Consider the following 14,972-nt stretch of genomic DNA (forward strand, 5'->3'; position numbering starts at 1 on the left):
AACTCAAAGGCGTCTGCGAGCCGTCGGCTATGAAGTCAAAGTAAGGGGAGTTGGACTTCTGATAAATGGAAAATATATCTCTGCAGATGACTTAACAGAAGAGACGGTCGATCAATATTTGGAGGAGCCTGACCAAGCAACACTCTCTGCGGCTCGTAAAAGAAAGAGGACTTTCCAACTGAAACAGAATCCACCTGCTTCGACATCTACCGGTACGTCTAGGGCGTCTGAAGAAAGCATTGCCAAATTTTTTCGTCTCCGCAACTCAAACAATAAAAGGTGAGTAGCATATAGGAATGGAAATAAGGATAAAGAGAGTGACATCATACGGGAAACAGATTTTGATTATATAGAGGTCGCTTCTTATAACGTAGCTGGAATTGCAAACAAGATTGATAATGTAGCATTTTTGAATTTTTTGAGAGAGAAAGAAATATTTTAGCTGTATGAAACGTTTTTACAATGTGAGAAGAAGTTTTATGAGTTTAAATGTAAGATGATAACTCACGATCTTGTTTGGGCTCCTGCAATCAGGACTGAGGCATTTGGTAGAGCAAGTGGAGGCTATGTATACGGAATTAAGAAGCAGGACAACTGTATGTACTCAGCTAGTCTCCGCAAAATTACAGGGTACGATATAATAGAATTGAATATAGAGGCACAAAAATTGTGTATTATTCCAGCCTACATGAATTGCAACAGGTGGATGGAGGATTTTGCAAGTCTATCAAGCCTGCTGACTGAAATGATTGAGTGCGACATTATGTTAATGGGTGACCTCAATGGGAGAATCAGTGACAAACAAATTCTACCAGACGATATATTCGAAAATATTGATAGTGCTGTAAGCAGCAAAAGAGTCTCCAAAGACTCTGTTTTGAATTCAAATGGAAAGCGTTTATTGACTATGTTTGATGATTTTGGGCTGATTGTTTTAAATGGCAGGTCGCAGAATGATGAGGAAGGAGAGCTGACTTATGTTGGAGCGAGAGGTTCATCTGTGATTGACTATTGCGCGGTCTCGGTCGATGCTCTTCCTGCAGTCCATCCTTTCTGGTTAGCCCGGAAATATTTTCAGACCATCTTCCAATTGTATCCACAATTAGATGCACACATGCAGAAAAGGAGGAGAGCTGTGTGATACCAATAAGAATGAAGCTGCAATGGAGGCCAGAGAGAGAAGTCATATATCGGAATACACTTGAATTAAGAGTAAACAATAGAGAACAATGGCTTGATGCAATAGAAGATTTAAGGTATTTGATTGACATGATATATGAATGTGCCCCTCCATCTCACTTCAATCAACAAATTGAAATAGACAGAAAACAACAATGGTTCGATTATGAATGTAAAAGGGTAAGAGAAGAAGTATTTGGACTGCTTAAGACTTACAGGAGAACTAATTCAGAGGTTGTGCGAGAGAGATATTTAGCAAGAAACAAAGAATTTAAACTACTTTGCTTGAATAAGAAGAGGAACTTTTGGCTCGATTTAACTTAGAGATTTAGAACAGTTCGAGAGTCTGGGCAGTTTTGGAGGCTTGTTCGATATTTCAAAAGGAGAAAATTCAGTGCAGGGACGAACATTTCATTGGAAGACTGGGTACAACATTTTGAGCACTAACTAAATCCTCAGATAGCAGCAGCGAAAATTTCATATGCTGAGCCTAAGATAATGGATGATATTCTTGATGCCCCAATTATGACACATGATGTGAAGAGAATTTTGGCAAAAGTTAAGCATGATAAGGCTCCGGGAGAAGACAGAATTTCTTATGAGTTCTATAAATATGCTCCACAAAACTTCCATGAGAAACTGGCCGATTGCTTCAACAGAGTTTTTGAATCCGCAAATACGCCCGAAAATTTCAAACAGTCAATCATTTATCCAATATTCAAGAAAGGCAATGTGAACGAAACAACTAATTACAGGGGAATATCATTTGTGAACTCCATAGGTAAGCTATATGCGGGGATTATGCTGGATAAGCTGGAAAAATGGATTCACCACCATAAGATTCTACGAGAATTCCAAGCTGGCTTCAGAAAGTCCTATTCAACAATTGACAATATTTTCAATATTATGAGCATTGTCCACATCCAACTAAATACAAAGGGGCAAAAAGTTTATGCATTCTTCGTAGATTTCTCATCCGCATTTGATAGAGTAGACAGACATTCTCTTTTGTATAAGCTTTCTGAGATTGATGTGTCATCAAAAATGCTGAATGCGCTAAGAGATTTATATAATGGATTTTCTGCTAGAGTATGGGGAAGTCAGGGACTCTCAAGAGATTTTGAAACAACCACAGGTGTAAAGCAAGGATGCCTATTGAGCCCGATTCTATTTGCATTGTTTATTAATGATTTAGAAGATTGCCTTGATGGAGGAATAAAGATAAAGAATGTATGTATCAAACTCCTGGCATATGCTGACGATATAGTGATGCTTGCTCCAGATAGGATAGGTCTGAAGAGAATGATAGCAAACCTTGAAGCATATTGTGTAAAATGGAACTTGCAGGTGAATCTGGCCAAGTCAAAAATAATTATTTTCAGAAAAGGTGGTAGGATAGGAAGACATGATGTGTGGGGATACAATAATGAAGTGATTGATGTAGTGAACAACTAAAAATATCTGGGAATTGACCTGTCATCCAAGCTATCTCTTGCTAGTCACTTCAAAGAAAGATCATCTTCCGCAAAAATCACCCTGAACATGTTTTATCGGCTGCAGTCACAAAACAATATATCATTCAAGGCTAAATGCAATGTGTTTGATGCGGTAACTAGGTCCACTCTGTGTTATGGAGCTCAAGTGTAGGGTGCAAGGATGTATGAAGATGTAGAAAAGGTGCAACGACTCTTCATTAAAAAAGTATTCAGCCTCCCTGTGTGGGCACCAGACTCTACCCTACTCTTGTAAACTGGATGTCTACCACTATTCTTGTATACTGTTAAATTGCATGTGAAATACATGAGAAGGTGCATGAAACTACCCATTGCCAGATATCCCAGATAATTGTTGGAGGAGATCACACGAATAGGGACTTTTGTTGTCAATGACTGGGATGTGCTTGAAAGACAGCACGGCATCAATGCCGCGGGAATACTCTCTCAGAATGTCTCTATCAGCAGCTTATTGACGAGGATGAAGGAGAGATTCATAATGGACAGCAAGATAAATCGGCTAAGAAGTGAGCGCACCTCCCTTTACTGCGAGCTAGAGCTAGAAGACACCGGTTACATCAGTGAGCAGGAGGACTTCGCACTAATCAAATGGTTCTTCAAGGCGCGAACAGAGCTGATCCAGTTGAACAGATACACGTTCAATCAGCCAGTGAAGCTGTTCACCCTGTGCAACTGGACGGAAGAAGAGTATGTGATGCATTTCGTCGCCAGATGCCCCATACTACGCGAGATACGGTGCGCTTACCTGAGGAGAGGCTTGCTGTCGAGAGAGGAGCTGAAGAGGTACCTGAATGGCAGTGACTGGAGAGATGTTAGCCGCTACTGTAGGGCTGCTTGGCAGTACAGGTATTCATTGATCCAGGAGTTCAATTTTTAAAGCTTTCTTGAAACGTATCTTCTTTTGTAGTAAAAATAATAATAATAAAAAAAAACTTCTCTGCCATTTTGTTTAAATATAATTAATGTAGCATTGTTAATTTTTTGCAACTTAAAAAAGGGAAATAATTATCTTTCTCCTCTCCCCCCGGGCGAATGCCAGTAATGTAATATTTATATAGAAATATTTTTGTAACAAATTGTATATTTGACCAATAAAGGCGATTATTATTATTAGTAAACAATTGAATTTTTATTTCTTTATTCTCAAAAAAACTATTCCATTTATAATTTTGTGGATCTGGATAGAAATCTTATTTCCAGCTAATTGATTATTCTAGGCCTTCTAATTAATAATTCCTATCCTAATCTTAGATAATTTGCCTGATAACTTAAAAACAATATATTTGAGTTTTTTACAGACCGTTGGGGAGAGCAGATACACCTGCTTGTACTCTATCAACAATAGAATTAAAAACTGAAAAATTCTTCTTGAATATCGATACTACTTCAGAATTAATATTCAACCCATTTGGAAGTTATAAACGTGCACATAATAACTTCTATTCCGTTAAAGCTGAAAAAATCAATTTTTCATTTATATTGAACTTCAATATTAGAGGACCTTTTCATACAATATCCGGAGCAGTAAATATCAACGTCTTAAACAATATCAATTGTGAGAGCGTTGTGAGGGGACGAGTGGGGTGATGAGGAAGAGGGTGGAAAGGGGGGTTGCAAGGAACAGCTGCATGGGAATAATAATGTGCACGTGGTCACTGCCGGCTGCTTTAATAAAGATGAAAATAAAAACGATAATAGCCCAAGAGGGCTGTGGCTGTATCTCATAATGTTATGGGCATTTTCCACGCTTTCAACGCCCTTGCCTTCTGATTTCTGCATATTCCTACAGAAACGGCCAGTGGAAAATAGGAAGGAAAAGTTTCTTTTTCTCACACATAGGTGGAAGACTGTGATATTTCGAAGAAAGAAAGTGTTGAAGAAGCATTTCGCATTTTCCTTCTTTTCGGAACGAGGCTAGACCCATGACCCAAGTGCGTTTATGGAGCCTGAGCTTTGAGATTGAAATTTTATTTTGGCCCTATATATTGCTATCGTTACTTCTCCTGTGATTTGAGAATGAGAATTTATGAACTTCCATTGCCAAATCCTTCAGGTCTATCAAGCGTGTCAGTTCAATAATTTATCACATAATGGAACTTGTCATTCTAGAAACAAGGTCTGTCAGAATATTGCTTTTTTTCTGTAGATGCTCAGCAATAAAGACATTGATGCAAATTGCAAATTGATACAAATTAGAGGAAATCTGAATTTCTGCAGGGTGTTAGTATACAGTGTTAGTGTGCAGACTTTAATTATGATTTTATGAATGACTAACAGGTAACTCGTGCTCCGCAAGGGTCTAATTGAAAACTTGACAAACTGGACCCACTGAGGATCTGAAGAATTGAATAAGCCTTTAAACATATTCGGTAAATTAAGAATCTTCATCAATCAATCCTGTAGTTAAGAAATGTCATTCGTCTCTCGTGAGTTTCCTATCCCTACATGTATAATCCCATCCTTTACTTTTTTATAGGTTATACATGAATAGATGATTTATTAGTATCTTTGAATGTGAATAAATTTTAAACTGTTTTAACATCGATGTGCAGTTTACGCCATTCTTTTTCTCATGAAATCGTGTATCATGTATCATATAACACCCTTCCTTTTGAGAAAAAATGTAGTTGGATTCAAAATGGTAGTTCAAATGTAGTAGACCAAAATTTTATACGGCAGAAAATCAGTTATTTCATTTGAATAGGATTCTCAATCAATCCTTTCTTCAAATTTCCCTTTTAAAAGAAATATTCAGCTGTTTCCATACTTTTCATCAATCCGTATATAGTTTAGATATGGATAAAGAGAATAATAGATAGAAGAAGAATAAGAAGATGAAAAAAACCGTTCAATACACTATCTTATCTATGAGCACATTCAAGCAGAGTTAGAAAAATGTAACAAACTGGAAGCATGACGTATTGAAAACTTGTCAAACTGAAAACTTGATCTACTGAAATCTTGGAGAATTTTAAATAGGCCTAAAACCATCCTCAGTGAATTAAGAATATATTTGGAAAATTTCAAGTCAATCAGTCCTGTAGTTCAGATGTGATGATGCATCATTCGTGAATTTCCTATCCCTTAGAAGCCAGTTTTTTCCTTTATTGATAATGATAATAATAATAATAACTTTATTCTCACAAAGAAAACACAAACAATAATTACAGAAAATGTAAAAAAAATTAAATAATATGTTGGCAATAGAAGTAAAAGTAAAAATAAGAAGTATTCTCGCAAAGAAGACACAAACAATAATTACAGAGAATGTAAAAAAAATGAAATAATATGTTGGCAATAGGAGTAAAAGTAAAAATAGAAAAGTAACAAGACACAAATTAAAAGGCTGATTTTCAAAGACCTCTGACTTGGAGCAACTGGGAAAGACGACTGATCAGCGGCGACGGTAGACAACCGCCAAATGTGTAAAAACGCCCATTTGGTCACGTACGCCACTGCGTAGACAAGAACGGCAAAAACACCGCCAGCCGCAGTGGCAGTGGACGGCTGCACAGCTGCCGCCAACGACAATATGGCCGCGCGGCGTTTCTGCCGCCCAGTGTGCAAGCTTCCATTCAAGTCTATAGACTACTGCTCGAACGGCGGCGACGGCGAAATTACCGCCGCGGCAGAAACCGCCCAATGTGTAACCGGCGTTATGCAAGTTGGCCGAGCTGCCGCTTTTCCAACTTGTTTACAGCTTCACTATCTCATCTTTGGATGAGATATTGAAAGGCTCAATAAATGAGTAGTGGGAGTCAGTTTCGACTGACCTCTCGAAGCAGAAACACATTTTTTCAAAACGTGAACCCTTTCCCGGTAGTTTTAACTTGTGTCAAAACCCGGGATAGTGCGAATAACCCTATTAATACAATGTGTACGAAACTTGTAGATTACGAGAGGTGTGTATGTGTGTGTGCAAAACTTGTGAATTACGCGAAGGATAGTGCAATTATTAAGTAACATACGTGACAACAAATGAAGACAGCCCGTGTCCAATATTTCATGAGCATGATTGATTAGGTGAAGCGATTCAACGGCGAAATTGATAATTAGATACTAGCACTGTTTATAGAAAGGATGAACGCAGTTTATGCTCAAGTTATAGCGAATAGTATAGATGATGTGATGAACGCCAACATTCACGCGTACTTCTTATCCAGAATTAACAACTTAGTTTAAGTGGATATAGAGGCATCGTTAAGCATGACTTGGACGGAAGTGCATCAAATTCTCAAAAAAACGTTACGCGAAATCAGTATATTAGTTCACTCAAAGTATAAGAATTATTGCGCCGTAAAAACGGCGTATCTGTCTCGGATTTTGCAAAACGGTTGGATTAAGCAATGAAAGGACTAGGATAGTTGATTTTTTATTTAAGCGGTGACCAAGATGAAAGTATGTGGAGAACAAAAAACTACGACGAATTAGCTACGAAAATATTTCTTTAAACACGAGTGAATATTCCTGAACGAGTGAAAACTGCTGTAAAAATTTCCAAGCCGGAATCTCTCAAGGAAGTTGTAAATCTGGTCAAGGATGAGATGACAGAGATGATAATCTTCCCAGATATTCAGATTTGGGGAAAGTGGAAAGGAAACGTCGCAGATGACCTATGAGAGGACAACATTACAATCAACAACAGAGGAGATCATAGCTAGTTCCCCAATGGAAGAGGAATGAACGAGGAACAAGACAAGAGAGAAGGACACCGCGGGATCGAGATGGGAGATCAGCGAAACCTCGGCGCGAGTGCTGGGATTGCAAAGAGGAAGGACATTTCGCTCGAAAATGTCCATATATCTATCGCAGAAAATCCGAAAAATGACGCACAATACGGAAAGACAATGAAAGTGAACGCGATAAGAAGACATACATAGAAGTAGGAACTCTGAGTCTGAAACAGACGTAAATTATTCATCCTATTCTTCGGACGAAAGAGCAAGTAACTATGGTAATCGGTTGCAAAATTAAGATTGGCCAGAGCTGGGAAAATCAACATGAAACCGATAAGTGGTGAGATGCAAGATTGAAAATTGTTCACGATTACGAAATATATAGGTAGTAAAGGACACCAAAACACATGTGAGAAGGGTGAACTGCCTCTATTTTTAGTAAGAGTGCGGTGTGCAGTATTGCACGTTGTTGTCATTAAAAGCGATTCATGAAATTAATAGTCATTCTGTGACCGATAACTATAAGTGCAGAATGAAAACTTCAACTGGAGATAAAGAACTGGGCGGTGAAATAATTCTATTAGATGAGTAATAATCCTAATTAATCCTAATCAAGCCCAATTAAGCCTAATTAATCCTAAATAATCCTATTTCGATTCACAGGATTGTGCATGTGGCACATTTTGAGAATGATAAATATTATATGATTATAGGTTATGATGTAATGAGAGAAATACGAGAATAGGAAGAGTACAGCATTCTATAGAACTGAATTCGACAGTTCAGGTATACGTCAAGCCACAGAGATTCCACCCATGCATTGAAAAAGATAATAGAGGACCACATTCACAAAATTAAGGAACAATGATATTTTAATTGAATATAACATACTGTTACTAGTACTAGGACCAACGATCAGTTTATTTCTATACTAAATTGACACTTCAAGTCATTTTACAAAAATAATCTTGTAATAGCTTCTCCTTGTTTTAAATTAGCTCATTCATGATCACTGTACTAAACTAATATATTTTTTTACTTCCACTAAGTACTCTTGGAGGTTTACACCAGATCTGTTGGCTTCTTCTTTTCCAATGTGGAGTTGTCCAAAAGCTGGATTGCCTCAACATTTTGGTGGTCATGTAGAGCTTCTTCATAGGTCCTTGCTATTTTTACAATCATCTCCTTAACTGCCTACACCTGAAGGTCTCTATGAAGGTCGACGATCCTGATGAAATATGGAGCATTGACAGAATTTTGCAGAAACTTGTTTTGGAATAGTTGGATGATGCCAATATTGCTCTCTGCTGTATAGCCTCACAGTTGCGCACCATACAACCAGACAGGCCTCAGTATTTGTTTGTAGAATAGAATTTTATTGTAGGTTGATAAGCTTGAATTCCTTCCTATCAGCCAATACATCCTACTACACTTGTAGTTGAGCTCATCCCTCTTTCTCTTGACATGACTTTTCCACCGAAGTTTGGCATCCAGAGTAATACAAAGATAGAAATAACTGAGATATTGCAATTATGCAAATGCTAATGAATTTATATTTATTATTAAACAAAATACTTCTGCTACTGCAAATATTGACAACAGGGTAAACAGCTAGATGGAAATTCGATGAGCGCTACTATTCAAAAATTGTTTGTCAACCCGGGAATCGAACCCAGTACCTCCTAATTGCCGGTCAGGGATGATTACCCTTACACCAAACTGACAATCTCTGGATAGCAGCGATCATTTTATACAAAGCCATGGCTTATTTGCCGGGCTGACAAATAGTTTTTGAATAGTAGCGCTCATCGAATTTTCATCTAGCTGTTTACACTCTTGTCAATATTTGCAGTAGCAAGTCCTCGGGGTGGATTCCAGCATCAAATTTCGATTTTCTTTTAATAATAATTATCAATACCAATATATTTTGCCTCGTTCGCATATGGTATCACGTGATTGTTGATTCTGACTGGTATGTATTCATACGGTCTATTTGCGAAGGTCACATGGACTAACATCTTCTCATTCAATTTAATTCTCCAGTATATGGTCATTTTTGAATTTTTGTGAGTCTTACTTGGAGAAAAAAGAACAATACAGAATTGAGTTTTACCATTCTGTAATCCTCTGTGGGTGGTCCCAAAGGAAGTTGAGCCTGGAAAAGAACCCGAATTCAGGGCATTTGTGGACTTTCGCGAATTGAATAAAATATCAAAAACAGAGAGGTACCCATTACCAAGATTAGAGGATATGTTGGAAGGAATATCACGAGCTAGAGTGTTAAGTGAATAAGAATTTCAGTTTTTATTTCAATCTCACTAAGTTCAATTCTATGAATTCTGATTATCAAAAATATATTTGAGTTTGAGCCATACCTCCAGCTATATGCTGCATCTTGGCATGCTGCTGTAAAACGGCCGCAGCTGGCTGCAGACCAATACTATGCTGCAGCACAAACTGCCTCTGTGACAGCTGCAGCTGGTGAACAAGCTGCTGCTGCTGCTGTTGTTGCTGCTGAAACGCCATCTGATGCTGTTGCTGCTGCACAGCTTCCAGACTCCTCTTATTTGATTGTTGCTGCTGCTGTAACAGGTTGAGATGCAGCTTTTCCTGCAGCTGCTGCATCATATCAATCCTGCATTAGCATAGCTCCTGCGAAAAAAAAAAAACAAAATCAAATTGGATTATAACATATATCTAATATTCATGTACAGCATCAACAATTGATGGATGAGAAATCTCGATATCTAATAATATTATTGATAATATTAGTGAAGTTAGTAATGTGATGTGTTCTCTCTACCATACAGCCATGAATCCTGTACAGATTAAATGAGCTGACAATCGATTACCACAACTCAGACTTCGATATTCATTGATTTATTCATTTCGTTTCACAATCAAATTAATGATTGGGAGAGAATCAACAGGATAAAATCGAAACTGTTTCTCTCCCTAATTTAGATAAGAATTTATATTTATATTTATATTTATTTATTCACCAAAAATATTCACAATACAATGCATATACAAAATTAAGCCACGGGGTACACCCAAAACGGCTTACATTAAAATACATAATTAACGAAAAACAGTTCAAGCTTGATAACAAAAATCAAATTACACTATCTCAATTTTAGGATACATTTCTTTTTAAATTCCGGTAAAGAATCTCTATTATTTCACATTTTTCAAACATTTTATCATTAAATAGTTGAAGCATAATTGAAAATGAAGAATTTTGAAAGCAAGTTGTATTTGGTAGTATAATATTTATGAAATGTTCTATTAACTCTGAATGCTGCAGACCTTGGTACAACAAAAAATAACTTTTCAAGCAAATCCGGACAATCTAATAGATTATTACACAACTTATGTAGTATACATAGCAAAGCAACCTTTCTTCTTAGCTTTTAACTATCAAATTTACAAATTTCTCTCAATAACATTGTTGGTTAATCTCTAGCACAACTCACACCATTGACTTTAAAATAAATATATCTTAAAAAATAGTTTTGAACTTTTTCAATCTTGGATACATATTTTCTAGTAGTAGGAAGCCAAATAGTACTACAATATTCAAGTTTACTCCTAATTAAACTGTTATACAATACTTTAATTGCTTCAACACTTTCAAATGACTTGGAGGACCTTTTCAAAAAACCAATAATCTTAAAATTACTATTGATATTTTTTTCAATATGATTACGAAAGCTCCATTCACAGTTGAAAATGACTCCTAAATCCTTTTTGATGTTAACATATTGTAATGTTTGCTGACCTAATTTATATGAATAATAATTTTAGTTTTTACTTCTTGAAATTGACATAACCTCACATTTTTTAATATTTAAGAATAATTCATTTTCAATACACCAATTATCTAAATAGTCTAAATCAGTTTGCAAAAGTGAATTATCTTCATAAGATTTAATCTTCTTGAAAATCTTTAAATCATCTGCATATAGTAACACTTCAGATTTGAAGAGGTTAGAGACGTCATTGATGGAAATAGTGAATAACAATGGACCCAATTTTGAACCTTCGGGTACACCTGATTTTGCAATGAATTTCTTTGAAGAAAAAATACATAAGACTCTCTATTATTTGAATAGGAACTAAATAACGTGACAGTACCATTCGAGCATCCAAAATCATATAACTTAAGAGTAGTAACTCATCATGTAATACAGAATTAAACGCTTTTTTAGAGTCAGTGTACACTGCATCAACAATACCCTTATTATCGAGAGCCTTATTTACAAAATATGGAAAACATAATAAGTTTGAATCTGTAGATCGCTGTGGATAAAGACCATGTTGTTTGAAACTGATATAACATTTAGTATATTCAATTAGCTTCTCATATATAATATTTTCAGACTTTAGCTCCACTAGTAAGAATGGCTACAGGCCTAAAATTACTAATATCATTTTATTTGCCTGATTCAAAAATAAGAGTGATTTTAGCTTCTTTCCAGAGAAGAGGAAATTGATTGCTTCCAATTATTGACAAATTGAATATATACAATAACGGCAAACTTATTAGTTCATCCTTCAATTCTTTAAAGAAATAGGTAGGTATACCATCTGGACCACTAAGGTACTTTTTTATTCTTCGAATCTTTGAAAGCGTTAGCTACATCTATCTCACTCACTTCTCCTAAATTGAAACCTACAGTTTGAGAAAAAGTATTATTATCTTTGAGTAAATCTTCAATATTATATTTAACATCTTCCTCCCTGTACACTGATTAGAAAAAATTGGCAAAAGCATCTGGAATATTTTTACCTTCATATTTAACATTACAATATGTCATTTCATTCAAAATTTTTGTTTTAGACTTCAAACATTTTACATATGTCCATAAAGAATTCACATCTCTAGAAACTGAACTCTCCACATTCCGAATATAATATTAATATATGCTACAATTATTTTAATTTTAAGATCTGCACGAACTTCTCTGAAAACTTCATTAAAAAAATGTGATCTTTTCCTTTTTTTAGCTAATCTATTCTTCTTCTTGCAAAGCCTTATTATTTCGTGAGAAAACCAAATTGGATATTTCTTTTCAGAGCTTAGTGCATTCAATGGTATACACAGATCAAAAAATTCGAAAAATTTTTAAAAAATATCCAACTGCTATATCTAAATCATCTAATTCATATAACTGACTCCAGTCAAATTCATTAAATAATTTTTCAAGTTCTGACATATTAGCTCTTCTAAATAAAAAAATAATTATTTTTTTGAGGCATATTTTCACCCCTAGCAACTATAAAACGGCTCTTTGGTATCCCAACTACAATCTCCAATGGAGGATGATACAAATCAACAGCTACTAAAACATCTAATTGCTGATGAACTTCAACTCCTATACTAATCTTGGGTCCGTATCACAGAGACAAGTTTTCACAGAGACAAGTAGTGTTTTTGAACGATATGAGTGTCACAGAGACAAGTTTCATAGGAACAAGTAGTTTTATAAATGGCAGTCTCACAGGAACAAGTTCCCACAGAGACAAGGTGAGTCTCACAGAGACAAGGTGAGTCCCACAGAGACAAGGTGAGTCCCACAGAGACAAGGTCTGTCTCACTGGAACAAGTAGTGTCAGTGGAACAAGAAGAGGGGTAGAGTCCCATTCGAACAAGTGTAGTGTCACAGAGACAAGGTCAGTCTCACAGGAACAAGGTTGGTGTGGTGTGTTGCCTACACATGAAGATGAAGGCATTCCATTTGCTCTAATAAATTGGATGTCATCTGTTTTTTAATATATATATACACACATATATTATGGTGACATGAATAGAATAGAATGACTGCCTTTATCTTTCTTAGAAAGCGTCTGTTTTTTAATACATATACATATATATTATGGTGACATGAAAAAATAGAATGACTGCCTTTATTTCTCTTAGAAAGCGAAGTTAGGGCGCAGTCGACCCTCTCTTACACTCAACTCACTATCAAGTATTATAACAATACGAAGAAATAAATACAAATAATATGATTAAAAACAAACAATAGTTAAGTTATCTACTTATTTAAAATAATAACAAATTTTAAATTATTGAAAAGAAAGAGAAAAAAATGACATTGAAAATAATACATAACAATGCTGAATGATAGTATTTTCTGATAGTTCATCACTTTAGTAAAAAATAAGACACTACAGAATACAATACAGTAGGCCTACATAGCAACTGAAGTGTTTGCTATACATTTCATTTCCTACTTATTATCACTATGTAAGTCTCGAAGTGGATAAGTAAATTACATTATGATTTATTTAAATAGTAAAATAGAATCTTCCTTCATTCAACAAACAACATCACAAACAACGCTCCTTCAATCCACGTGACATACATATATAAATATATAATTTACATTATGTTAATAATGTGGTGACATCATTTGATGCCAGCTTTAAACGTTTCTCCTGTGGAGAAAAAATGCTGAATTTAGTAGACTGTTTAGTGGATCCTAGACATTCAGATTCAAATCTATACATAACAATTGATTCCTCTTTTCATCCAGGATATTTGTGGTTTCTTAAAATTTCGATTTATTGACCGAGTGAAATGAGTTCTAAGATTCAAGTCGACGGCTTTGCATTTCTCTTTATGTTTATATGTTCCGCAATTACGGCGAAACGCAGCAATAGATTACCATGAAATTTGACAGGTATATTTCTTTTTAAATTGTGCCTCGACGTATATACAAGGTTTTTTGAAAATTTTGCATTTTAAGGTTAATACAATAGGTAAAGTCTCCTTCGAACGCCAATATTACAGTAAAAATCAGAATAGAATCATCCAGATTAATTCAGCTGTTGAGTGGATTTTTAATTGCATGCAATAACGCATGCAATTAATATATCAATGTAACTTAGTAAAAAATCAGCTGTCGTGTTGACTATTCATTGCATGCAATGACGCATGCAATTAATAACGGAAAGAAAAGATAGTATTTTCTCTCGACCTTTATCTGCTTTCAACTCGGTCTGACCTGTTGCCAGTAAGTTGAAGGAGATTAGATTTTGATGTTAGCATATTTTTGATACACTAACCCCAACAGCCATTAGCCGTTTTCACACCGACATCTTGCCGACACAACATACAAACAGGATTTACTCTTATGGACAGTATGAGACGAGGCTGTGTTTTATAACTGCGCGAGGTCTACTGTTCATAGATCTACTAGTCCAGGATTAAAATGTCGTTTTACCGAAATCATCAAATATTTAATAATTCAATACAATGATACATGTACAAATGTAAAGCTGACTTGCACCGAGGTAGAATCAATTTAATCTTAAATAATTTGAAATATATTCCAAGTTGTTAGGCTTCATTAATTCATTTAACACCTTTTTTATCATTATGTGTTATCAGAACCTATTAGAATTAATATGTAGATTGCCTTTAATGAATAAATTGAGTTCCATGTAAATGTATTATTTCTACCAAACTCCAAAATAACTATTTCAATGTGACTTTTAATTGTTCAGTCAATATAGAATAATTTTGATTCTGCAGTAACTTATACATAAGTGATATCAATGTAAGAAAGAACAGATTATATACTTCTAGATGAAT

The 14,972-nt window shown here is 35.4% G+C and overlaps 1 protein-coding gene across 2 annotated transcripts in view; it reads right to left on the reverse strand.

Moving 5' to 3' along the window:
* Positions 1–14,972, reverse strand: part of LOC111047776 (forkhead box protein P1) — a 210,346-nt gene that overhangs the window by 164,079 nt on the left and 31,295 nt on the right. For both annotated transcript variants that reach the window (XM_039441648.1, XM_039441649.1), the window contains exon 2: positions 9,745–10,021. In XM_039441648.1, the coding sequence (XP_039297582.1) occupies positions 9,745–9,997 (253 nt within the window). In that variant the 5' untranslated portion in view covers positions 9,998–10,021. The remainder of the gene's footprint in view (positions 1–9,744; positions 10,022–14,972) is intronic.

This window comes from Nilaparvata lugens, chromosome X, assembly GCF_014356525.2.
Source record: "Nilaparvata lugens isolate BPH chromosome X, ASM1435652v1, whole genome shotgun sequence".
NCBI classification, from domain to species: domain Eukaryota; kingdom Metazoa; phylum Arthropoda; class Insecta; order Hemiptera; family Delphacidae; genus Nilaparvata; species Nilaparvata lugens.